At 51.7% G+C, this 25,414-nt stretch overlaps 11 protein-coding genes across 11 annotated transcripts; 7 read left to right on the plus strand and 4 right to left on the minus strand.

Moving 5' to 3' along the window:
• Positions 1–845: 845 nt before the first annotated feature.
• Positions 846–2,390, minus strand: An01g13470 (uncharacterized protein; the record flags this gene model as incomplete). Its single annotated transcript, XM_001389710.3, has 3 exons — positions 846–1,036; positions 1,110–1,291; positions 1,393–2,390. 3 exons carry the CDS (start codon positions 2,388–2,390, stop codon positions 846–848), a joined length of 1,371 nt encoding a protein of 456 aa, XP_001389747.3.
• A 3,255-nt stretch (positions 2,391–5,645) lies between these two features.
• Positions 5,646–7,003, plus strand: An01g13480 (uncharacterized protein; the record flags this gene model as incomplete). Its single annotated transcript, XM_059745290.1, has 4 exons — positions 5,646–5,698; positions 5,854–6,342; positions 6,400–6,522; positions 6,601–7,003. 4 exons carry the CDS (start codon positions 5,646–5,648, stop codon positions 7,001–7,003), a joined length of 1,068 nt encoding a protein of 355 aa, XP_059603361.1.
• Positions 7,004–7,622: 619 nt separating this feature from the next.
• On the minus strand, positions 7,623–8,885 carry An01g13490 (uncharacterized protein; the record flags this gene model as incomplete). The annotated part of the gene is made up of 3 exons (XM_059745296.1): positions 7,623–8,236; positions 8,303–8,720; positions 8,784–8,885. The coding sequence occupies 3 exons, from the start codon at positions 8,883–8,885 to the stop codon at positions 7,623–7,625; spliced, it is 1,134 nt and encodes a 377-aa protein (XP_059603362.1).
• A 445-nt stretch (positions 8,886–9,330) lies between these two features.
• An01g13495 (hypothetical protein) lies at positions 9,331–9,762 on the plus strand (the record flags this gene model as incomplete). The annotated part of the gene is made up of 1 exon (XM_059745302.1): positions 9,331–9,762. One exon carries the CDS (start codon positions 9,331–9,333, stop codon positions 9,760–9,762), a length of 432 nt encoding a protein of 143 aa, XP_059603363.1.
• A 523-nt stretch (positions 9,763–10,285) lies between these two features.
• Positions 10,286–10,921, minus strand: An01g13500 (hypothetical protein; the record flags this gene model as incomplete). The annotated part of the gene is made up of 1 exon (XM_059745311.1): positions 10,286–10,921. The coding sequence occupies one exon, from the start codon at positions 10,919–10,921 to the stop codon at positions 10,286–10,288; it is 636 nt and encodes a 211-aa protein (XP_059603364.1).
• A 592-nt stretch (positions 10,922–11,513) lies between these two features.
• Positions 11,514–14,001, plus strand: An01g13510 (uncharacterized protein; the record flags this gene model as incomplete). Its single annotated transcript, XM_059745316.1, has 6 exons — positions 11,514–11,517; positions 11,659–12,303; positions 12,348–12,933; positions 12,996–13,324; positions 13,380–13,566; positions 13,623–14,001. The coding sequence occupies 6 exons, from the start codon at positions 11,514–11,516 to the stop codon at positions 13,999–14,001; spliced, it is 2,130 nt and encodes a 709-aa protein (XP_059603365.1).
• A 365-nt stretch (positions 14,002–14,366) lies between these two features.
• An01g13520 (uncharacterized protein) lies at positions 14,367–15,891 on the plus strand (the record flags this gene model as incomplete). The annotated part of the gene is made up of 3 exons (XM_059745319.1): positions 14,367–15,065; positions 15,185–15,390; positions 15,450–15,891. The coding sequence occupies 3 exons, from the start codon at positions 14,367–14,369 to the stop codon at positions 15,889–15,891; spliced, it is 1,347 nt and encodes a 448-aa protein (XP_059603366.1).
• Positions 15,892–16,210: 319 nt separating this feature from the next.
• An01g13530 (uncharacterized protein) lies at positions 16,211–17,419 on the plus strand (the record flags this gene model as incomplete). Its single annotated transcript, XM_001389717.3, has 1 exon — positions 16,211–17,419. One exon carries the CDS (start codon positions 16,211–16,213, stop codon positions 17,417–17,419), a length of 1,209 nt encoding a protein of 402 aa, XP_001389754.1.
• Positions 17,420–18,335: 916 nt separating this feature from the next.
• On the plus strand, positions 18,336–20,972 carry An01g13540 (uncharacterized protein; the record flags this gene model as incomplete). The annotated part of the gene is given in 5 exon segments (XM_059745334.1): positions 18,336–18,744; positions 18,859–19,056; positions 19,271–19,518; positions 19,573–20,572; positions 20,726–20,972. Coding segments are annotated over 5 exon segments (2,102 nt in total), but the record flags the coding sequence as incomplete, so codon positions are not given.
• Positions 20,973–21,614: 642 nt separating this feature from the next.
• An01g13550 (uncharacterized protein) lies at positions 21,615–23,154 on the plus strand (the record flags this gene model as incomplete). The annotated part of the gene is given in 2 exon segments (XM_059745341.1): positions 21,615–22,396; positions 22,471–23,154. Coding segments are annotated over 2 exon segments (1,466 nt in total), but the record flags the coding sequence as incomplete, so codon positions are not given.
• An 861-nt stretch (positions 23,155–24,015) lies between these two features.
• An01g13560 (uncharacterized protein) lies at positions 24,016–25,399 on the minus strand (the record flags this gene model as incomplete). The annotated part of the gene is made up of 5 exons (XM_001389720.3): positions 24,016–24,217; positions 24,267–24,381; positions 24,425–25,031; positions 25,092–25,303; positions 25,354–25,399. Coding segments are annotated over 5 exons (1,182 nt in total), but the record flags the coding sequence as incomplete, so codon positions are not given.
• Positions 25,400–25,414: the final 15 nt, after the last annotated feature.

Consider the following 25,414-nt stretch of genomic DNA (forward strand, 5'->3'; position numbering starts at 1 on the left):
CGTGCGATGAGGATGTTTGTCCAGAGTACACCAAGGATCCACGTAAGTTGCATTTCGGACTGGCTGCCTTGCTCATGGGGTGCTAACGTTGGATGCAGGTATCAAGGAAGTCGTCACACTCACCTCCGATCTGTCCCGTAAGAACCTGGAGACCGATTTCGAGCGCATGGACACACCCCAGGGTACTTTTTACCGAGTGTACTTTGACATCTACCTCACGCTGGACGGTAGCGAGTTCAGCGCAGAGCTTGTCTGTCAGGGCGAAGTGATGGGTCGGTGCCGGGCCAAGTTTAGGTAGACAACGCCCTGCTTGGGTTAGGCAGGCAGGCAGAAGAGGAGCGCCCCTGTATGGAAGGTCCGAGAAAAAGAGCCGACTGAGAGTACAAATCGGGTTTGAATGCGGAAGTCCCAACTTTTGTGATACACCAATGATGATCAGCACTGCACTGGGAGGGCGTTTAATATGCTTGAGCTTGCGTCCGTGTGGACGATTTTTGGAGATTACCATTTTGTTGCGAGCCCCCACCGATTTTTGGGGCCAATTGTCTGTGTTTTCTTATTCCCCTGGATACCTCTTTCGATGAGCTATTGATGATTTCTATTTAATCCTATAATGGAAAAACTATCCATGATGATTCCTTCCACCGCTGCTGTCAAAAGTCGGGACCTGACCATCTTCCGGGCCGACTACTAGACAGGTCAATAATTACCGTCCAGCTGCATATACGCAATATTAAGGACTACTTGATTGGTTTTCAAATTGTCCGGCATTGAGTTATTTTTTCATCAAGCTTACATTATCGGGAACTTAGGTATGGAGTCCTGTGGTAATTATTGGGCACCATTTATGAACGATCATACTGGCATTTCCATAACCCATACGGAGGAACTGGAGTAACTACTACCATTTTAGGCAAAGACTGCTCTGTCAAATCGGACTCCCTCTCGTGCTCTCTACAGTAGGAAACCACGATAAGCCACGTAGTTCTCTCAAAGAGACGGATAACATAGACGTGTGCGTCATGCACGTCTGACGCTGGTGGCTGATTTAGGATGATAATAAACAAGGCATCCATATAGTCCGTATTGAACAAATGAAGCCGTCATACCTAGTGTATGTAGCAATTGTGGGGGGTGCTTATTGGACGCATTGATGGATCTGTATTGGGGATATTGGAGACGACCATTTCTTGCCTTATCATACGCATCCAATTGTAGATGGACGCGTTCGACCACTTGGGGTGAACTGGAATAGAAATGGTTGCTAGAGCCACGTGGGTGCGCTGGGAGCCTGGGATGTGATGCGAATGTCGTAGCCGATAGATATCTGCTCTTACTTGAAAGGGGATATCCTAGAGAACTGAGAGCCGAGAGAAATGTTGCTTTGCTTACGAGGGCTCTTCAGCAAGACGTAAGCAGCACTTTAAACCTGAATGGTCACTCCATGGCACTGGGGTATCCAGTTGTCGTCGCAGTAGACCTTGTCCCGCGCTTTCGAGCGCACCGGGATGAAGAATGTCCATCTCTTGCCCCTTCAGGCCAAGAACGGCCACTTTGTCCAACCGACCTGGAGGGAAAGGCTCCCGGCCATCAAGACCCCAGGTGAAGCCTGGTTCGTCGGGGTGCAGCTCGTTCCACACATCTACCAGACCGTTCGCGGCCACGAGACTGTCATCCTCTGGGAGGACAGGGTTGAAGTCTCCTGCAACGAAGCCATGCCCAGCACAACGGAGACTATTCGCAACGATGGCGAGCTGCCGCGGACGACGACTTGGCTGAAGAGCAAGAGAGTCCAGATGCACGTTGACCAAACGGACACGGGTAGCAAACGGTGGCATGAAGACATCACAGCAGAGAGCGTCTCGCTCAAACTTACTTCGATATTTAACTCGCCAGACTGGTCCGATACATGCTTTGTCTGGTTCCTGACTGTCTCTACCGAAACTGAGTTTGGATAAGAGTATCACGGTCATGAATACATGACCTCCATAGTTGCTGAGGTTTCCCTCGTTAGAGTACCAATTCTCACGAATCCAGGGATCATTGAGGAGGTAGAACAGTGCTGCCTTAGGAACCTCTTGGAAGAAGAGTATGTTAGGTGGGGGAGTTTGATTGCGTATGGTGGAAATGATGCCGGCCATACGGTCATCGGGAAACTTGGCGAAGGCATCTACATTCCAAGTTACAAGGTTAAGTGCAGGATGCTTCAGTTTCGCTTTGTCCGAGGCTGGCATTGTGCTCTCATCGCATGTCACTGGGGTAGAGGATGGAAGTAAGCTCCAACAGTTGGCGAGTGCATCGAAGGAGTACCATTCTTGAAAGGTTGGCGGGGCATCCGCATCACCAGGTAGCGGAGGGGACTGCATGGGACCTTCTGCTGAGGAAGTCATTGTTGTACTGTGCAGAGACACGCTTCTCACGATCTGCCTAGACACCCAATGAAGAGGGGTGGGGAGGCTTGGTGATAAGCCTGCAGTGGCAGTTTTTGTTGGATCCGAGGATGAAACAACGAGGGGGGAGGGGGGGTGACACAGCTGGGGCGAAGTGCTTGCTTGCTCCCTGGGATGAGGACGAGGGGAAGAAAGAAGGCGGAGGGGAAGATGCGTTGCGATGGACGTTGGAGCGAGCCTCCTTGCAATCACATGATGCAGGGGTCATTCACCAGCTGGATCACATGATGGCCACCAAATCGCTCAAACAGGAAGGCCACCGCATCCACGTTTTCACTTTGCTGCGAGGAGACCCTCCAAACCTGTCTGTCGGGCGTCTCTCCCCTTCGTGGCAGCGTCTGTGTTTCGTCGGCTCAATCGATTTCATCATCTTACTAAGATCAAGGCAGCGCCCTGTTCAGCTGCCTTGAGAAAGCCAAGGCCACTAGAGCCCCAGTCAGCAACGGCGGCAGCAAACCCTGGCCATCTGGACTAGTCTACGCCTTGCTCTCTACGAAACGAGACACGCCCTCCCCGATCTAAGCCCGAGTGGTAGCCGGTTTTGTACTTCTGGTTCCAGAGGCTGGGTAAGACGCCTTGACACAAGTACGAACATCTTACCGTGCAAGCTGCCTTTTAGGGCGACCGGCCAGTGGCTTATCAGTTACCTAGACCGGTGTAGACCTAGAACTAAGTCTCATTGCCATGCGGAGAATCGTGGAGAACCACCATGGTAGGACCGGCATAGCCGTCCGTGCACGGTGAGTCGATCCTCTTGGGACTTGGACCCAACTTTGGCCTAGTCGAGTCCCACAGCACGGAATTGCAGCTTCCTCGTCCACTCCGATGGCGTGGTCCAGAAAGAGGAGCCCTCTACTTAGTAGTAGGCTCCCCAAGACTCAGACTAGGCCTGAGCTGAGTCAATCCATCGCTACGGAGTAATGCCGTATGGCCCGCCGAGTGTCTTGCAAATCCCTCTTCAATCATTCGACGATCACTGACGAAAGGTGGGTTGCCGCACCGTGCACCGGTGTATTTCTGAGGCCTAGAGAGTCTAGACATGAGTTTTGGCCTGTGCCGTATGAACTAAGATAGTAGGCTGTGCCGGAAGGCAGACGACTTTGGGTCCGCAAGCCAGTCAGTCCACTTAGAGCGTCGTCAAGTCAAGGCAGTAGACACTAAGAACTCTCCACTGTCTGATTATTGCTATCGACGGGCTGGCGTGGGAAAAAGCAAGCTGGGGCAATGAATGTCCTATTCGGTCCGAGAGCCCGCTGTGTCTCGGAGGATTTGATACTCTCGGTGGGTGATTTTGGACAGATGTGACGAATGCAGAGTGAAGAGGAGAACCCGAAAAAAAAGAAAAAAAGAAAATGCAAGAAAACAGGGTGATTAACCTTGATCTTCTGGCGGAGGAAATCTGAGATCGCCCCAACAATGATGGAAGGGGCGGACTAAGCAATCCCGAAAGAGTACGAGAGGAAGGTAAAAAAAAAAAAAAAAAGAAAGAAAAAGAAATGAGAAAAAAAGCAAAGAAACGCGGCATAAGCAACGCAAAAGATAAACCAAAAGAGGAAAAAGGAAAAAAAGACTCAAAAGCCAGCCAGATGAGACGAGTGGGATAAAAAAGACGCATTCTTTCTTGAGACACCGCCGTCTTGTTGCACATTGAGAGGAGCAAACGTAACGGACACTGATAATTAGTTCCCAATTAGACTGGACCTGCGGCAAGCGCGCTTTGCGCGAACTGGGGCGGTTGCAGCGCAAAACCCCAGATGGGCTCATTTAGCAAGAGTGGAGAAAAAAAACAAAAAGAGCAGATTCTGGACTCGTGCCGGAGGTGGATCGCCCGTCAGGTTATTTCATAATTTTCCATCACGCTCACCCTGAGCATCAACTTGCTATGGATGGATGCACGTCCCAACACAGTAAGTAGAATTCCACTAGCGGGTGAATAGCGTATAGTCTGCGCCAGAGGCCTCGCAGGACTGCAAGGACACCTCACAGTACGTCAGTGCCGACCTGGGGCTTTCTCTTAACGACTTAGCTCCAATATAGTGGCATCGCTGCGCCGGAGCCGACTGACCAGTCGCAGCAACTGGAATGACTAGAGTGCCAGCACGTCACTCGAAATAGATGGAGACCCAGCGGTGCCTTCTTCCTATCCCCAGCATGGCAGGCAGGTCCGTAGAATTTCATAGCCGCCTAAGAGGACGTCTATTTGCCATTACGCTGGGAGCTGATGACCCCCCTCCCACTCGGTGCCGAGAGGGAAGCCGGCCCACGCAGCATCCCACGCGCTTTCCTTCGGTCATCGTGCCCTCTGTTGCACAGGTGATGATGTATGATTTTCCTGCACTCCGGTCTAAAGATATGCTTGACTGGTCCTCCGAAGTGGTCCCAACATACCGGACTGCGCTATTTCTTTCTCATTTCGTAATGCCATCGAGTACGATGTGCTTGTCCCAATGTCTCTGCGTCTGCCCCGGGCAAGAAGAAAAAAGACGAAGACCGCTGGGGCGGAACCGCAGGAACCTGTTAGACAGGGGCATCATTTCCCCTAGGATCCGATCGGGTTCAGCTCACGAGGTCTTCCAATGGGCGTGCGCACGGACGATATACGCGTGAGCTCCGCCTGACGATTCCATAGGAAGAATGGAAGTAGGGAGCGGTATTATTGTCTCTGTCACAACCCTTGCCCGACCTAGGACTCTTTCGTATGTGAGTAAGCGCGTTAACTTAGTGCCTTCCTATCCAGGCAAAACAAGACTAGTAGGCACCGGTACCGTCGCGATTGAAGTGACATTCAGCAGCTAGTACATGGGCCGGGCTGCGGATCCAGGGCGGAGACGGACCTGCGCATGGTTTGAGTTTCTCGTCCACATAGAGTTCACTCTCTGATGGATCCTCACCCCCGCGTTTACCACTAAGACCCAGTGGAGCTCGATTGCACTGAATGCTGAGAATTCAGTTGGATCATGTGGATGCTGTCAGGTTCCTTTTTTTTTTTATTATTATTTTTTTCGGGGCGGCGAATTGCGGCTTTTGCGGGGAAAGACAGAACGTATCAGAACCCAACCCAGCTCCTTGAATCCGGAATGTAGTAGTCCCCTTGTAGCTAAATCGTCTGACCCTAATGATGATCTTTGAGACTATGGCTTACTCTCCTGATTATAATTGGAGCCATTGTCCTCTCCGGGAGCAGAGAGTTTCGCCATGTTGAATTCTCCCATTGCCCCCCTCCGATCAGACTTGCGACGTGGAGACCTGTATGCGTGAACAATAAAAAGCTTCATCGAAGATCCTCTTCTTTTCTTTTTCCCTTCCTTCATTTCCTTTTGTTGTGAACTTTCATCTCAAAAGCAATGAATACCCTATCATGTCTTGCGTTGTCGATTTTTCTTCTTTCTATCATCTTCACCAGATATCGAAAGAACCTGCCATCCTTATGGCGCACAAAACATGCCGAACCGGGTTGCAATGATCTTAAGAAAATGGCTCCTTACCCGGCCCAACCCATCAAGGGCAGGGAGAGATACCGAGTCATGATGGACGTCCGGAGATTGGACGTGGAAAACTGGCTCACCGTTGATAAAAACTATATGGACGAGCACGAGGTTAGAAGCCAATTGCTGGAGAAAGAGAAGAGCAAGGTCCTCCAATGCCTCCCTGAGTCATATGACGCATGTCTAGAGGCATTGGAAGAGGTAGTTGAATTCCTCTGCCAGCGATTCTCCAATGTTTTCGAACAAAAAAAGTGCGGTGACGAGACGACTGTGCACAACAAAATGACTGGAGAGACATTTTCCTTTGGAGGAAAGAACAAAGATGTCGATCCACTTGAGATAGCCGTCAGACTGACAATGGAGGATTTGAGTATTCTGATGAAAAACGAGGAGGACGAGTACTATCTGTTAGTCTTATGATCCTACTCTCACCTCCAAATCGACCGACTGACCGATATGAACAGGGCCGCCAGCGCAAGCCTTTTCCCCGTTGGCTGGACAGTTCAAGACCGCATTGGGTGGACCATCTCTAAGCTTCACAACCCGGTACCACTGTGGCATCAGCAGGTTGCCAATTCAGTCAGCAAGTAAGTACTCCGGCTGCTTGGGTTGGCAGTGAAGGCGAACAGCAGAAGCAAGGAGAGAGACTAACATTCTTACTCCAGATTCTTGGCTCGGCTCACGCCGGCATCACCCATGGAGAGATCCAACTACTTCGTCGAAGTGAAGCGGCCCGATGAAGATCTATTTGAGATCCTCTATCGTCCCACTTCTTTATCTGAGGAGAACCCGGATCCAACGCCACAGGATATTGTTATTCGTCGTGAGCGACAAACTTTCCGTCGACTTCCTCGTACCGGAGCACTCGTCTTTGGTGTCAAGACCATTTTGACAACTCTGGATGAGCTGCCAATGCAGGAATTGCAAAACCTTGCCAAGGAGATCAAGAGCTGGCCAGAATATGTTGGTGAATACAAAGGAAGAGAGGTCTGGGGCCCCAAGGCTCTAGAGTATTGTGAGAAGAAAAGCCAACTGTATCAAGAAGACCCTGAAAAGATGGTGATGTAATGATGGAAGATTAACGAGGTTGGGAAGGAGGGAAGAAGGGAAGAAGGGGAAAGGCGGCGAAAGGGCGCCATCGCATGGGAGGCTTTCTGTTGCATTTTTTGCGTTCTGCATCGCTTCTTGCATTGGGCCATTTTACCGGATGGGCGGCTGTCTGATTGAAAAGTCTCCAGTCAAAGCATTGTTTCTTTATTGTCTGTATTATTCTGCATTTTTATAACGCCGTTGACGATCCTGCATGGTTGAGAAATCTTGTTGATATATTATAGTCATTCACCTGGGAGACTTCAGAACAGCCCAGAATGCACACTGTTAAAGTTTGCTTGTGAAATGGAGTATGATTGCCTCTAATTCAAAAGCCTAACATCTAGTAATACTAATGTATACCGTTGTACTATATGCAGTTCATTTCTGGGGTCAGTAGTGTGAACGTGCGGCAAGAGACCAACAGAACAATTCGATGAAGATTGACGGAGGATGGCATATGACCAGTTCGTTGCCAAACTATACTATATACAATTATCAAAATCTATACAATCTAAGATTATTTATCCGGAAAGACAAAATACGGGTATATCTACTACGACTGGATGTCCACGGCATGTGTCCTCGTCGTCAAAGCTTAGACCGAGGTGGCTCGTCTTGTTTGAGACGCACGACTCCCTATAAAGTACCCAATTAGACATGTCGTTTCAGTAGAAGCACTCAACACACATACCTCTTGGGTGCATGTAGCGATCAAAGTACCATCCTTTGACCAGATCTTCTGTAACACCAAGCCTCGTCCCTCGCCAGCCCAAGGGCTCTCCATTTCTGTAAGCATCCATTCGTCTGCCCGAAATGCCCAAGGGTTATGGAAGTGGATTGAGTGATCAAGACTGACCATCATGCCCACTTCCTTATGTTCCTGAGGTGGCTGAGTAGTTACTCTATGCAAAGCGCCTTCCAAGCGACGGCGTAGATCTGCCGCTTCCTCTTCCTTCAGCTCCTTAAGAGCACGCGCGATATCCTCGTCATCCAGGTCAGACGGGTTCTTGAGCGCATTTAGTGCCTTCTTAAGTTCCTCTGGGGAGGAGAACCGAGGAATATTATGGACCCTGGACACGGTGCCAATGAAATAGCTGTCGGTCATATATGCAAGGGCAGACAGATGAGCCTGATGGCCACCCGCATCGGAAATCTTGCCCCGTGATCGCATGAAGCGTCTCGTTTTCCGTTCCTGAGGAGGGAGGTTTCCTGAGACAGTCAGCATATAATCTCCAGCTCTACCGACACACCATAGATACTGACGATCTACAACACCCGCTCTCTGTGACTCGAATGGCCCACCACCCGATTCCTCGAATTTTCTTTTAGATCCCGGTCCAGGCTCCTCTGGCAGAGTGACAGCTGGCATCGAAGATGCATGCTCAAGCTTCTTCTTGCCGCCACTGTTGGCCTTGTTGAAACTCAGTGTTGTGGTGAAGATGGGGCGACCGCGCTGCTTGGCTTGTACCGTCCGCGTGATATAGCTCCTTCCATCACGTACTCGTTCCACGTGGTACAATATAGGTATCTCGGAGTCACCGGCGAGGAGGAAGTAACAGTGCATGCTATGGACGGCGAAATCGGCGGGAACGGTTCGTAGCGCAGCGGCGAGACACTGGGCGATGGCAGCACCACCGTAAATGCCTCGCGCTCCAGGCGGATGCCAAAGGGGTCGCGTATTGGTAAAAACATCCTGTTGAAAGAGAAAAACCCGTTGGATTCGCCAGAACTAAAGGAATGGGAGGAAAAGACATACTTTCCCCACGTCAATCACCGGTGTCAGTTCTAACACATTCTCAATGGGCGCCTTGGTGGAATCCAACGGCGGAGGTTTGAAAAGAGTCGCTGATTGCGCCATAATTAGTATTCCTCTGACTCCGAGACAGGTAAGGAGTTGAAACACAGGAAATGCGCGAAGCAAAAAAGAAAGTCCTGGGATCTGGCGGGGGTTAAGGAGGCCGCCTTCACACGTCGGTTCGGTGGAGCACGGGATTTCCGATTCAGGCAATAGCCGAGGCATCTCGATTATTCATGATTTTATCGGCATCTCCGGACTTGTTCACAGCTATCCTCTGGAACTGAGTACATATGCACTGCCATATGACGAAGCTCTAGGTTCTGCAGGTGCATAGGCACCTGATCATTGCCAGGTGTTCTATTGGAAGGATCTTTGGTAGTGAGTTTTCTTATCACTTACACTGCCGAGGTTCTATCATCGCAAAGGAAAATCAATCATTCATTAAGTATGCATATGGCGACAAGGCAGACATTCAGCTTGCAACCATCTCTAGCTGCATGACTTAATGACATCTGTGATAGCAAGGTCATTGATCAAACTACGTCTGAATTGCACATCGCCACAATTTTGTTCACACACAGCTATAATACATATAAAAAGCCTTACCTCCCTCAGAGATAGAAGGCTAGCTCATGCGACTGGACAGCCGCCATTTCGATATAACCACAATCTGCTCATTTGGTGCATCTTCAACCTCATATTGAGCCCAACTTTCATGTTTTGCGTGCTACCAGAGAGTACCGAGTTCAGACTGGTGCCATCTACTTCCCCAGTGCCTGCGTCCAACAGCCCCGCTGCATCGAGGACCGTGACAGGCCTGTCTTCTTCAGGCCGATCATGTCGACTTACTATGACATCCGTGTCCATGAAGTCACCCTCCCGCGGCTCCCGCGTAAATCGATTGGTTGGATCCAGTGGGAACATCGTATCAAGGTAATGCTGATTGAATTGGTGGCCTGAAGCCGGACTTACAAGCACCTTACCCATGAACCGGTTTTCGCGACGGTCCCGTGGCTTACTGTGGTCAAAATTAAGCACCCCAAAGCGACATGCAAAATCACGTTGGTTGGCATAGTGCTCGATGTGTAGAATTGTGCGGTTGCGAACATTGCCAGTGATTTCTCCCGTGCGCACATAGCGCATGGCTGCGTTACACGATGCTATGTCGCGATACGGGTTGTTGAAGTGATTTGCAAGACAACCAAAGGTGTAAATCTCCAGTTGCCGGATAAGATCCTGCGGTACTTCGTCGAGAAGCCAATCCAGGATCATTCCACCCTCGATGCCCCCTTGCGAGTGTAGGATTAAAACAACCTTTTTGATCTCCGACCGATACAAGGCTCTTCTAACCAACACGTAGCAGTCTCGGACGTCATTTGTCGCGTACAACAAGGAACGTTGAATGAGGCATTGGATAATGTCGAATATGACACCGGCCCTAGTCAGTATCAGGGATCCATTTATCGGGAGATTTCGATACAACAAGCACGGGGAAGTCTACGTTTTATTGTGGACACCAACAACTGGACGGTGGAATGTCCGCGATATGCGATCGACGTTATTCTGCAGCCAGTTCCTCCTGATTCGGTCAGTCTTGTACTTGCGAAATAGAATGCAATAAACACCAACCCGACGCAAATTCCATTGAGGAATATCCAATACTCGTCCTCATGGCGATTCCACCGCCTTGAGAAATCATCTTCCGTTGACCTGAGACCGTCGGCTGGGATTCCCCGGTTCAAAGCGTAGCAGATGAGCGTATTCAGGGCCAGAGCGGTCAAAATATACAGAACATAGACACCGAATGGAAGCCAAATGAATAATGGGAGTGAGGCAAGGAAGACGAGCTGGAGGACAAACAAAACACAATGAAGACAGATATCGAAGATATTGGCTAGGGAAGGATACAGCTCATCCAGACTTCCACATGACCATGGCGTGAGAGGCAAGAAAATGCACGGTAGGTAGAAGATGTTACGGAGGAAGAGCCACAGATCAGCGAGGAACAGCAGCAATGGCGAACCCGTATATTTGGGGTAACTGTTGATGTCCTCACCAGATACGGAGCCATAGACTTGACAAGATCCAGCAGGCATGATGACAAGTTGGGAACCAAGTGCTCATGTGTAAAGCTTGTGGAAGTGCTGGGGCATCGTCTCCTGAGTCCTCTTGTAAGAACCGTGATGGCCGTAGATATAGTTTCTCAGACGTCAAATGATGCCTCTCGAGGTATCTCATGTGGCAGCCTAGACCTTGACGCATTCGCCGGCATGACCGATCGGGAACCCCGTGGATTGTTTGGTTTGACGAATGAAGTAATAGCTGAGGCGCCACGGAATACCTCAAAATGATCAGCCAAGGGCCCCGGACCGTCAAGCTTGAGTCTAACCGACCTAGATTCTCTTCGGCCTGATGAACCGAGATTCTCAGGCCAACAACATGCCAGATTGTCAGCGGACCGTTACTTTAATTACATTCAGCCACAAAGTTAATTCAGCCTTTCTTCACAGACCATTAAATTGGTGGTGTAGCTGCTTGCGGAAACTCTCTTCAGATAACAGAGTTGAGTAAGCCTCAACTATTACGATGCGGGCGGGGTCGATTCACGGCCACAAACCTTTTTCATATGAACATGACGAATGCTCTATCCCCCGACATGTGATGGACTATATGTCTACTCGTAGCAAAATGGGTGAGCAAGATATTTCATAGTCGTGACCGGCCCCATGCTATTCCGTTACGGGATGTCATTGGGAAGCTAAGGCCTGAGATAAGTTTGACAAGGCTCCCTGCTCGACTTCAAAGTCATCATATACCTGTCTTTGAACTGTAGATACTCGGTCTCAGCACAGACAATCCATCTCAATGGATAGATCAACTGCAATGCAAGACGGAATCCAAAATGCGGAGCACACAGTCAATGGGATGAACGGAGTTCACGATAGTCCAAACGGGGGCTCACCCTACAATGAAAACCCGTCCCAAAAGCCTCAAGGTCACTCTGCTAATCCGGCTGACAGGGGACCTCAATCTCAAAGCCGCTTCCCCCGTATCTCACTACCAGTAGAGCTCATGCAAGACTCCTATGACGTGGTGGCCATTGGCTCGGGATATGGAGGGGGCGTGGCCGCCAGTCGAATGGCCAGAGGAGGACAGAGCGTCTGCGTCCTGGAGCGAGGGAGAGAGAGATGGCCTGGTGAGTTTCCTGAAAAGCTGGAGGATGCGGTGGAGGAGCTTCACGTCAGCGGCCAGTTCGCTCCCGGCGACAGAAGAAGTATCCCGGGAGCGATGGTTGACGCGGGGAACCCAAATGGCCTATATCACTTCGTGGTAGGCGAAGGCCAGAACGTGTATATGGGCAACGGTCTCGGTGGCACCAGCCTTCTAAATGCCAATGTGTTCCTTGAAGCCCATCGCAAAGTCTTGGAAATGGGAGTTTGGCCGGAGGAATTGAGAGGACATAATGTATGGAAGAAATGTAAGCATGCACTTTCATGAGCTTAAGTATCGCACTGTCCCAAGATCGGGCTTTGCTCTACTTTGGACCCGTTTCTTATGATATCCAGACTATGACCGCGCAAGGAGCGTTCTGGAACCTGCTCAATACCCATCGCACTTTCCCAAAGCTCCTCAAAGCCGACCTCCTTGAAAGGCAATCGGAGCTCATGAGCTGGGGCGATAATTTCTACCGTGTTCCGCAAACAACTCGGTTTGAGGACGGCCCCAACTCTACGGGAGTCTACATGCAGGCATCACAGCTGACGGGCATGGATGCGACTGGTATCAACGACGGCAGCAAGTCTACAACGCTTGTAAATTATCTCAGTGATGCATGGAATTGGGGTGCCGAGATTTTCTGCAATTGCGAGGTCAGATATATCGCCAAAGCCCCCGATCGTGAAGGATACATTATATATTTCGCGTGGCGTTCCTGTGGACGAGACCGTTTCAGCACTTTCTTTGACGACCTTATGTGGGTGCATGCAAAGAAATTTGTTTTCTTAGGAGCTGGGAGCATCGGAACAACCGAGATCTTGCTCCGCAGCAGACAGATGGGCTTGGACTTGAGCGATGACGTTGGGACTGAGATGAGCGGCAATGGGGATATGTTGGGCTTCGGGCAAGTTTATCGCTGCGCTTCATAGACACTGAACTGAGACGCTGTAACAGGTACAACACCGACTATGAAGCAAATTGCATAGCTCGTCCTGAACCTACACCTGAGCGACCCGTAGGACCATGCATAACTTCAGTCTTGGATCTGAGGGATCAGAGAAACCCTCTGGACGGGTTTGTGGTAGAAGATTGTGCGGTACCATACGCTCTTGCCCCACTCATGTTCAGTATGCTGGAATACTTGCCAGATATGAGACGTCCCAAATACAGCCCTGTCGAGAGTGTAGAGAAGTTTGTTGCACGACTGAAAGGCAAGCTTGGACCATACGTACCCGAGGGCAGCGTGCAGAAAACTGCCGTATATTTGATTATGTCGCATGACAGTGAGTAACTTGTATACTTGTCAGATTATAAAAACTGCTTCTTACAATATTGCAGGTAGCCAAGGCAGATTGACACTTCAGAAAGACAAGCCAGTGCTTACATACTCGGGCGTGGGCCGTTCTAAATCTGTATCTCGCATCCACGGTATCCTTGAGAGAATGACGGCTGCTATTGGGGGGAATTTCATAGCCAACCCAGTCTGGAGTACTTTGGGTAGGCAGGAGATCACAGTGCATCCCATGTATGTTTAGTAGCGGTAAACCCAGCACCAGGTGAAGTGCCTAACGTCTACTGCAGAGGTGGAGCGCGCATCAGCAAAGACAACACTGGCAACAATGGGGTGGTGAACCACCTTGGGGAAGTATTGAAGGGAAACAGCAGCGAGGCGTATGAAGGACTGGTCGTGTGCGACAGTTCTGCACTGCCAGCAGCTGTTGGCGTCAACCCTTTTGCGACCATTACAGCCTTTGCTGAAAGATCAGTTGAGATGGTAGCCCAGAGGCGAAATATAGCCATCGACTATAACACGAAGAACGGTGGGTATCAAGCAGAAACAAATCGCTTTTCCCTCGCTAACAGCCTCAGGTCAATTGGACATGTTCGGTACCCCCGCATATCGTTCTCCTCAAGATGCAGAAACCGCGCAACTTGCATACAGGCTTGCCAAAGCCACTGAAAATCAGAACGCCGGCGTTGTGTTCTCGGAGATTATGAATGGCTTCATATACACTGGTCATGACGTTAAAGACTTTGAGGTCGCGACGAAGCTTGCTCGAGGCCGCTGCGAGAATGCACGATTCTTCCTAAGCGTTAAAGCATGGAGTGCTGAGGAGCGTGAGTTCATACTAAACATCAGCCTATGAGTTCAAGTTTGACTGACACTTTGTAGTGGTGAAGAGCAATCAACATTTGGCAAACTTGACGGGAACATTTACTTGTAATACGCTTGGGGGTGTCTTCTTGGTTCACCGAGGCACCTTCCAACTGTTCAACTACGATGCTCGGCAACCAGACACAGCAAACCTGACCTACAACTTCGACATGATTTCGACCAGTGGGAGGAAACTGCATTTCAACGGCTACAAAGTCGTAAACAGTGCATCTTTCCTCAACCCACTCGAACTGTGGAGACAGACCAGCACGCTGTATGTTACTATCACAGACCCGGGCAACATAGTCGTAGGCCGCGGTATGCTGCGCATTCTGCCAGACGACTTCGGTTACGAATTGAAAACCTTCGAAACAAGCGGGCCATCGTTGTGGACAAGGACCAGATCAGCAGCGCGCTTTCTCGCCTATTTCGCGAAACAGCTTTCTGTGCCGTTTCTTTCGGCGCTTGGGCAACTTCAATGGCCAAACACAACGCTGAACTACGCCTCTAAGGAAGTATCTCCATCCTCCACCATTCCTTTGAAAGCATCTGACGGAGTCACCACAAACATGGTGATGTGGAATCCCACTTTCCAAGGAAAGGATATCCTTGGACCTGCCCCCACCTTACTCTTTATACCAGGAGCAGCGGTTGACCACAAGATGTTCGCTCTTCCGACCATAGAGCGGAATGCAGTCGAGTACTTCCGCGAGTCCGGATACCGCATCTACTGCATCACTCATAGAGTCGGACGAGCTCCCATCGCTCGAGAAGGGTACACATCGTATGATGCACGGCGCGATATACACGCTGCTCTAGCCCACATCCGCGAGGATGTCAGCGCATTGAGTCCGGCCGAGCCCCCCAAAGTCTACGTGGTGGCCCACTGCGCAGGCTCTCTAGCACTCTCTTGCGGCCTGCTGGACGGCACGATCCCTAGTGACGGATTCAGGGGATCACCGCATCAATGGTTTTCATGAACCCTAAGTTCGGAAAGGTTGATAGTCTCCTGTCCAGATTTCCCACATCCCTATATGCCCGACTGGTCAGTCCGTACTGGGACTGCACCAGTAGCCGCAACGACACTTCTATCCAGTCATTGCTAAACCAGGCGTTGCGCTTTTACCCCCAGGGAGAGGTCGGGGAGTCGTGCCGATCGGTCGTCTGCCATCGGAGCGAACTTGTATTTGGTCGGTAAGTGTCCCAAAGATTTGGGTTAATCCGCCAGCAACAATCACCTAATCAGACCTTAGTCTTTGGACCCATAAAAACCTCAACGACGCCACCCACACCCAGCTGGAACGCTTCCTCGGCGGCACTTCAATGCGTTCCCTTCAATGGCTCATGGAGAGTGGGCGCAAGGAGAACGTTCTAGCCAACGGGCCAACTTTCACCAATCTCGTCACGCCGGAAAACCTCGAACGCTTGAAGGGTATTCCGATCTTGTTCCTGTCAGGAACTGGAAACATGGTGTTTACTGCCGAGAATACGGATATCTCGTATACGACGCTTTGTAATGTGCACGGAAGGGATTGGTACGAGCGGGAAGTCTTCCCGGGCAAGGGACATTTAGACGCCTGGATGGGCTCGACAGCCTATCAAGACGTTTACCCGAGGGTGAGACGCCACGTTGATCAGATTATGATGTGGGAACAGGGCCCGTTTGGCAAAATAAATAAAAAGGGAATGCTGTAGGGATACGAGAGCGACCAAAATTGCTATCCATGCTGTGTTCGGTCTGTGTTGTATGTATGTTATATGGACTTATAGGACTCAAGTCATATATCGCCTCAGAAATTGGTATGCGCAGTTCAATCGATGTAAACACCACAAACAAGTCAAGTAATCCAAACATTTTACATACGTCACTTGTGGGAGCTATGTCACAAACGGTTAGTGCTGCTCTACCCGCATCTCCGCCTTTCTGCCTCAGGAATACCTCCGTCTCCCCGAATGCGGCTTGATTGATCATCATTGCAGGCGTCTGCGATGCTTTAACATCCCATCACCGATCATGTTGACGCTCTATTCCGGACTCCTTCGAGTCCTGCCCTTACTACTACTCGCCTTCACCATCACAGTGTCCTCCGAGCATACTTCCAACTGGGCCGTCCTCGTCTCAACCTCCCGATTCTGGTTCAACTACCGTCATCTCGCCAATGTCCTCTCCTTGTACCGCACCGTCAAGCGGTTGGGCATCCCCGACTCGCAGATCATCCTGATGCTCCCCGATGACATGGCCTGCAATCCTCGCAATGCCTTTCCCGGAACCGTTTACAGTAACGCAGATCGCGCCGTTGATCTCTACGGCGACAACATCGAGGTCGACTATCGGGGGTACGAGGTCACCGTGGAGAACTTCATCCGCCTCCTGACGGATCGCCTGGACGAAGATGTACCACGCAGCAAGCGACTAGGCTCCGACGCTGGTAGTAACGTTTTGGTCTATATGACCGGTCACGGCGGCGACCAGTTTCTGAAATTCCAAGACTCCGAGGAAATCGGAGCCTGGGACCTGGCGGACGCCTTCGGTCAGATGTGGGAAAAGAAGCGCTACCATGAGCTTCTGTTTATGATTGATACCTGCCAGGCCAACACCATGTACACGCATTTCTACTCGCCGAATATCATCGCCACCGGATCCAGTGAGCTTGACCAATCTTCCTACTCTCACCATGCGGACAATGATGTCGGGGTTGCGGTGATCGACCGCTGGACATACTATGTGTTGGAATTTTTGGAAACACAGGTGACAAGTGCCAATTCGAAGCTCACGCTGGGCGACTTGTTCGATTCGTACGACGAGTCCAAGATCCATTCCCAGCCGGGTGTAAGGTGGGACCTGTTTCCCGGCGGCGAGCAGGAGGGACGGCTTCGCACCGTGGCAGACTTCTTTGGGAATGTGCAGAACGTCGAAGTTGAGAATATCAATGCAACCGAGCCGGGCTCGTTGAAGGAGGATTTGATTGAGATTGCCCGGCTCGTGGACAAATGGCGTGCTCGCGACCAGGACTATTTCGTCCGACAGAACGAGTCATCAGTGTCGAAGGACGCCAGCGCGCATGAGGAATCTTCCCCGCATTACACGGTCAGGTCCAAGGTTGGGCCGGCGAAGATGTCGGAGGAATCTACGTGGCAGAAGCGGTTGGTCGGAATTTCCGTCCTAGGCGCGTGTGCTGCTGTCTGGCTTACGGGATCGATCTTGGGCGGGACCTCGGCTTGATCTTGAGGCAGAATATTGCATTTTATGCGTATTATAGACTACTTCTTCTGGTTTGCAGATGGTCGCCTGCGCTGAAGATCTCCTGACCTAGAGGCTAGAGCACATCTGCACCCGGAGTCTATGTTAACCGGATAGCGCAGGGATGGCGTTCCAGGTGTCTTTTTTTCTTCCCATACAACTTTTCACCGTTATAATCAGCATAGCATGTACACAGACGAATGCATTGTTTCTTGATCAGAGCAGCCGGCCTAGGGCGACATAATATGCTTTGGGACTAAACCCAAGTTCAAGCCACGCTTGAAGGATAAAACCCATACTTGCGACAGCCAATTTAGGGAACCCATTCCCATCGCCCCTCGAAACAAGCCCATCTGCAGTGCAACATTCTGAAGAACTGAAGAACGTGGAGACATGCAACATGCCAACAGGCAGCGCCTTTGAGTAAAATTGATTTTATTTGCGAAGAGTAAAATCCGGGCTTGGCGGGCGGACCTCCGCACGTGCCAGACGCGTCTTTGGGCTGGCGATGCGCGCCGCTCGATTATTACATCGCCTGGTTTCCGCAGAAAACACCCACAAGCAACAACAACTTCAGGAACAATGGCGTGGACGACTCTTGCCTCTTACCTCTGAGTCGCCACCAAATAACTCTACGCTTGTTCTTCTATCTGACGGCTCAGACTCAAAAAATCTAGGCTTTTCCCAATACTCTCCGACACGGCCCCTTCTTCTCCCTCTCGTCGCCCTCATACTTGCCCACCCGCGTGCTTCAGCCAATTCCTCCTTCACTCACTAAATAAGTAGCACCACACCACCTCCAACTGCGACTGCTGGTTCTTTCCTTACGGCCTGACGAGGGTTTCAACAAGAGCCCCCCTTCGACCCTCTTCACGGCCCGACTCCAATCCTAACCGCCATGTATCTCCCCCGCCAACTCATCTCCCACCTCTACCAACAACTCCTCCGCTCACACCACCCGCTCTCCCCGCCCGTTCTGATCCTCGTGGCTCTCGAGCCCGATGCCCTCTGTGCCTGTCGAATTCTCACTGCGCTCCTGAAACGCGACTACATCCCGCACAAAATCCAGCCGGTAGCCGGATATGGCGATCTGGCGCGCGCAGGCGAGGAATTGGTTAAGCCCATGCGGACGAACAATGGCGGGAGTGGTGGAGTAGTTGTATGTTTGGGGGTGGGAGGCCTTGTGGATCTGAGCGAGATATTATGCTTGAGCACTGAAGAGGAAGATGAGGAAGAGGACATGGGCGGGGTTGAGGTGTGGGTTTTCGATGCTAGGCGGCCGTGGAACCTAGCTAATGTGTTTGGGGGTGAGGGGCGGCCGTCTGCGGCGGCTGATGCTATGGGGGTTATGAACCTGGGTGCGAGACGGGGGTCGCGCGGTGTTGAGAAGGGGTGTATTACGTCGGCGTATACGTCCGGCAATGGGGGCATTGTGGTCTACGATGATGGGGATATTGAGGAGGAGTTGGGGAAGGAACGGGAGGCGTATTGTGAGTTGGTGGCTATGCCCGAGGTGGGTGAAGAGGATGAGGACGAGGACGAGGATGGCGACTCGGGGAGTGATCGCGATGAGGATCATCCTTCGAGTTCCGACTCGAAGAAACGCAAGTCGTGGTCGCGTGAGGATGAGGACGACGAGTCGGATGATGAAGATGGGCCTCCGCGTCAGCGGAGAAGGAGTGATTCGGTGTGTAGAATTCGTTCCTGTTGTGCGGAGGGTGGTGCTAATATGCTCATTGTAGGGCTCCTATATTATTTCGTCGCCGTCACGTCCTCCGCGGAGAGCTATTCATGATTCATCCAATTCGTCTCGCTCTGTTACGCCGACATCAGATTCACCGTCGCCGGTACAGCCCAAGCCCCCGTCAGCGCGCACACTACGACGACGATTGCTGCGCATGAAAAGGAAGCACGAAAATGTGCTGCAGAGTTACTATTCGTCAGGGACGTCGTACTCGGAACCGATCTCCTCCATTGTCTATTCCCTTGCGTCCGAGCTCGGTCGTGAAGACAACGATCTGCTGTGGCTGGCCATTGTGGGTGTCTCGAGCTTGGAACTGAGTGGCCGTACCATGTCTGGAGTGGGTGTGTCGAATGCGTTGGAGTACGGAGGCTCGGCTGGCTGGGGTGGAGAGAGGGGTGAACGAATACGGCAGATCCTACGCGACGAAGTTCTGCGATTAAACCCTCCCGATCCGTATGAGCGAGATCGCGATAGCAGAGGAGAAATCAACGGCGTCATCCCGACCACGGCACGGTCTCCGACGGACAAATCGATTCGGCTATCGCCTGAACCGCGTTTCATCCTCGTACGGCATTGGTCGCTCTACGACAGTATGCTACACAGCCCGTACCTAGCATCCAGGCTTCATGTGTGGACGGAGAACGGAAAGAAACGACTACATAAACTGCTAGCCAAGATGGGCATCAGCTTGAACCAGAGCCATCAAAACTATACCCATATGGACATGGAACTGAAGCGAGTATTACGACAACGCCTCTTGAAGTATGCACCAATGTACGGCTTGGACGGACTTGTTCCGCCGGAGGCATCTGGGCATGCCATCTCTCGCGAAGGATGGGGATTTGTGCGCTGTTGGGGCTGGAAAGCTTGCCTCTCTGCCACCGATGTGGGTGTTATCATCGGTGCAATCCTTGAAGTCGGGCCTGAAGAAGCCCCCGGAGTGTGGGATGCCAAACGCGCGTCCAGAACGGCTACAACATCCAATGCCGACGGGTCCACCGAGTCAGATCTGGCCAGCCTGCTACCCCGGTTTTGGAGCGCCTACGACGCTCTGTCATTGACTTCGGAGTCGCCGACGCTCCTGCTGTCATCTCTCCCTCTCGCCCAGCACCTGCACCGGGCTATCCTTCGCACTGGTACTTCTCTACTTGCGAAGCACCAGATCCGTCATCTGCGAGCGTTCCGCATCGCCGTTGTCAAAGATGGTCCGGACGTGAAGCTCTTCACCAATCCGGGGGCATTAACAAAATTGGCCTTGTGGGTTGCTGAGGCGATCCGGGTACAAGAGAGGGAACGAGGAGACTCCGTCAAGGTAGGACGTAGGCGGGCCCTGGGCACGCCGCTTGTTCTGGCCGGCCTTGACGAGGACCGGGGCTTGTATGTGGTCGTGGGTACCGGGGGAGGTGGTGGAGTGGTCGACTTTGCCGCCCTCGCCAAACGGCGAGAGGAACGAAGGAAGAAGAAAGAAGCCAAGGAGAATAAGCGCAAGGAGCGGGAGGAGCGTCGGGCGAAGCGCGCTGCCGAGCGCGCTGCCAACGGTGAAGACGACGATGAAGAGGAGGAGACGGAGGACTCGTCGTCTGAATCCGAGTCCGAGTCTGAAGATGAAGAGGACCTGCGCAGCAATAAGCATCTTTTGCGAAATAGGTTTGGAATTGCGTTCCAGGAAGTGGTGCAAGAAACCAGTGCTCGAGTACGCATCGATAGCTTGAGCACTGCGTGGTGGAGGTACAGAAGGAAGACTTAGGAGGCTTCCTGGAAGCGCTGAGCTTCCGCAGTGTCGTCGGGTGAAAGAGTCCATCCTGACTGTCTTTTCCTTTTCCTTACGTCATGCTCTTCATTCTACGTTGATCACAACGTGTCTGCTAATGCTTTCTCTCCTATGTCCTGTCTAGGGTGGTTTTGGTTCTGCTTTTCATCAATTCGCAAGAATTGAGGTTAATCGGGGAGAAGTGTCGGGATACAACCAGGGGTTGTTGTCTTCTTCTTTTTTCTTTTTGCTCTTCATGGAAAATACAAGGGAGGACATGTATAATGACGGATTGGAAGCCATCTGTGCGATCATTCTATTTCCTTTTGTTACTTTATTCCAGTTCACTCACGATGACCGGCTTGCATTGCTGCACATGTCATGGCGCTTTGGGGGATTCTGCATGGGTTGCTTGTTTGTCACTGCCCTGATCTTCCTGTGGATATAGCATGCGAGACAGGAGTTACCTTTTGAATTGACCAACATTTTGGATCCATCAGTTGTCCCGGTTATGATATGATGCTATTTGGTGGAGAATCCAGTTGCATCGGCTTTCTCTCCGATCCCCGCTTCCCCTCCGTTTCTCTGATTCTTTGCTCCACTTCACATTATATTAAAGCATCACAATTGCTTCTCTCCCCAATTGACTTCCCCAAGAACCATCCCACACAATTTGACTGACAATGACCACTCCCCGCGAATACCCCGTGGTGCCCCGCGAGAGCACCCTATCCCAGCTGCCCCCCGAATCCTCCCTCAACGCCCAAGACCAAATCTCCGAGCTCCTCTCCACCGCATCACTTAGTCGTCTCGTCGTACTCGACGACGACCCAACCGGCACCCAGACATGCCATGACACTCGCCGGGCTCACAGTCTGGGACATCCCGACTCTCCAAGCCGAACTGCAACAACCCTCTCCGGGCTTCTTCATCCTCACCAACTCGCGCGCCCTGCCCCCCCTGGAGGCCGAGAAGCTAATCCGACCATCTGCGAAAACGTCCAGCAGGCCGACAACCTCGCTCGGAACCACCGTGCACATCGNCCTACGCGGCGACAGCACTCTNCGNGGACACTTCCCCCTCGAAGCCGATGTCGCGCAGTCCGTCTTCGGTCCCGCGGACGCCATCATCCTCGCCCCGTTCTTCTTCCAGGGCGGTCGCCTCACCATCAACGACATCCACTACGTCGCCGAAGGAGACAACCTCGTCCCAGCCGGCGCAACCCAGTTCGCCCGCGACGCAACCTTCGGGTTTAAGAGCTCCAACCTCCATGACTACGTGCTCGAGAAGGCGCCGGGACGGTTCACCCCGGAGCAAATTCACTCCATCACCATCGAGGACATTAGAGTCAATGGACCCAGCACCATCTGCGAGAAGCTCCTCGCTTTGCCGAAGGGGAGCGTAGTGATCGTCAACGCCGCGGCGGAATCAGACATGCATGTATTCGTCGCCGGCTTGCTGAAAGGTATCCCTACACCTACACCTACACCTACCTCTTATCACCTACCCCCACAAACCTATTCTAATCAATCTCTACAGCGAAGTCCCAATCCCAAAAACACTACCTCTACCGCACAGCCGCCGCCTTCGTCTCCACATCCCTCGGCATCCGTCCCCAAGCTCCCCTAACAGCCGCCTCCTTCCCCGAACCCCAAATCCAGACCGGAACCCTCATTATCGCCGGCTCCTACGTCCCCAAAACCACCGCGCAGCTTAACCACCTAATAACCAAACACGGCCCCACGGGCACAAACACCCTTTCCATAGTCGAGCTCGACGTCGAAGACATCATCGCCACCACCACATCCTCATCCTCATCTCTGGATCCCATAATCGACCATGACCGTCTCCTCCGTTGAATCATCCCTTCTCTCGGGAAAAGACGCATTGGTCATGACAAGCCGCAAACTCATCACCGGAGGCGACGAACTCTCCAGTCTAGCGATAGGGGGCCGCGTGGCGGAGGCGTTGGTGGAGGTGCTGAAGCGGGTGAAGGTGCGGCCGAGGGTTGTTATTGCCAAGGGCGGCATTACTTCGTCTGATGCGGCGACGAAGGGGTTGGGGATTAAGCGCGCGATGATTCTGGGGCAGGCGGCGCCTGGGGTGCCGCTTTGGAGGTGTGATGAGGAGACGGCCAGGCATAGGGGTGTGCCGTTTGTGGTTTTTCCGGGGAATGTGGGAGGGGTAGAGACGTTGGGGGAGATTGTTGAGGGGTGGAGGTGATATACTCCATCGGTTGTTGTGTGTTGTATGTTTGATTGAGGAGGGGGGTAGATTTGTATATAGGTAGTAAGGCTACAGTATAGACGTTAGGGATTTGCTCTGCCATAACTGGAGAAAATCAGGTTAAAGTGACCCTTGGCCACAAATTGTACCTTCATTTGCAACTAGACCTAGTAACTGTAACTGTAACTCTGGCATACACACCAGAACCTAAGGCAGACCAGGAGGGGGGGATGAAACGCTATGTACAGCTGTAGAACTATCTGGCCGGGTCTGTCTCGCCTCACTCTCTCCATCCCAGAGAAAGTCCGGCTCTTACAGCTGCTATCATATCATGGCTGGCCGTATTCTAATATACCTGCATGAGAGAAGAGACAAGAAAAGAAGAAGGGAACGCAATACGATGATGACAGATGGGGCAAATGATGGTGTTCAACGGCAAAAGAAGAAAAAGAAGAGTAAACCAACCTTGTACATCTGACCTCCCGGTTATCCGAGCTGGTGATCGCAAGGGATATTGCAATGCATACCAGATCAACTGCGGTGATGGTCAGAGTCAGTCAGCTGGGGTTATTTGCTCAGATCATTAATGTATGCTCATCCAGATTGGTGGGATTTGGTTGGAATTCAAACCCGGATACCGTGGTGTTTATATGGTTCGTGTCTCTCGGACTGTTTGTTATGGGGGCCTGCCCCGGCGCGAGTGGGAGCTTCTTCAGACTTCATATGATCTCAAATCAGGCGGGCATTGCTGTATTGGCGATTCCGTTGGAGGGGACCTGGCGTTTGGCAGCGGGGTGGGACGGGTCCTACGCAGACAGTCGATATCAGTCATACCCACACACGGAGAACGATCGAGCACTAGGCGACTTGCGAAGAGTCGAAGTTCGTATGGTAGCCGGTTCGCTGCTCGTAAGCTACTTTGGCTTTCTTGCGTGCACTTACGTCCAAGGATTCGATGTTGCGCTTCTGGCCGCTGATCTCGGCTTTCTTGATGATCTTCTTCTTCGGGCGGGTTGGGCGAGTCTCTCCCGGTTGGAACACGTCCTCGGGAAGGTCGAAGCTGACGGGAGTTAATCGGTAACTTGTGCCGCAGGGTACGGGCCACTCACTTGCGAACATGGGTGATCGCTAGATCATTGATACCGGGTTGGTATCCTGGCCACGAGGTGCATGTCGACTTGAAAATCTGGGCATCGGTCGAGATATCCAGCGACCGGGAGGCACCTACAAAGTCAGTGGATTCACGAAGGTGGACGATCCTACATACCTGGCTCGAGTGGCTTGAGCTCCAACCCAATATAGTAAGTCGTCGTGTACATGACGTGAGTGTCATCGACGGGCTTATTCTCGGCTGCTGCAACATCAGTGTTCTCCGCCCCGTTCTGGGCTGCAGCCTGGTGAGCCGCATCCTTCATCTCATCGGTGGTCTCAGTCTTTGTTCCCTTATCTTGGTACTTGGTAGATCCGGTCTTGACAGCCTCGATTTCCTCCTCCGACGAGACACGATGGACTCTCTCGAATCCCTTGGGAAATGGGTGGGCAATGGCGATAGTTGCTTTCCTGTCTAGTGCTCCAACAAGATGTCTGATCTTAGATTCAACAAGACCAGACCACACCGACTCTGCCTCCTTGGTTCTGCTCGAGGCGGTGATGCTGAGGTAGTATTTGTAATCCTTCGTGAAGAAAGTGTGTCGCGCGAACAGGTCTTCCCAGCGCAGCTGTTTCAAGAAAATCTTGTCCACAATATCTCCACCACGCTGGAGTTCACGAAGAATAACTGCCTTGGTGGACATTGAGACGTTGTGGGTCGCGCACATGGAGGGGTAGGCAGGGGTAATAATAGGCATCAGGTGGAAACGGTCGCCGTGGTAAATCTATATTTTTCGTTAACTGCCATGCCAGATACCCTGTATGTTGCTGCGTCTTGTTCTTACCTTCGGATTCCAAACCTTCATCTGAAGAGGCCCATCTTCAATCGGCTTCAACAGAACCGGCTGAGGCCAAGCCCACTTGTTCATGATCCGGAAGAATTTGCCCACAATCACCGAGCCAGTAGCCTGGGGATACAACTGACACACTCTGGCCACCAACATAGCCCAAGCAACACCACCCGGGAAACCGACAATATTGGAATAAATCGCACGGCCTGTTCAAGACTTAGTAAAGCCCATTCTAGATAAGGGGCGAAGCGCTTACGCTGAGCCCAAAGACTTGATGGCGCGCAAAGCAAGCCGGTAATGTTTTCTGCTTAGGTACG

The sequence above is a fragment of the Aspergillus niger genome (assembly GCF_000002855.4).
Source record: "Aspergillus niger supercontig An01".
Classification (NCBI taxonomy): Eukaryota; Fungi; Ascomycota; class Eurotiomycetes; order Eurotiales; family Aspergillaceae; genus Aspergillus; species Aspergillus niger.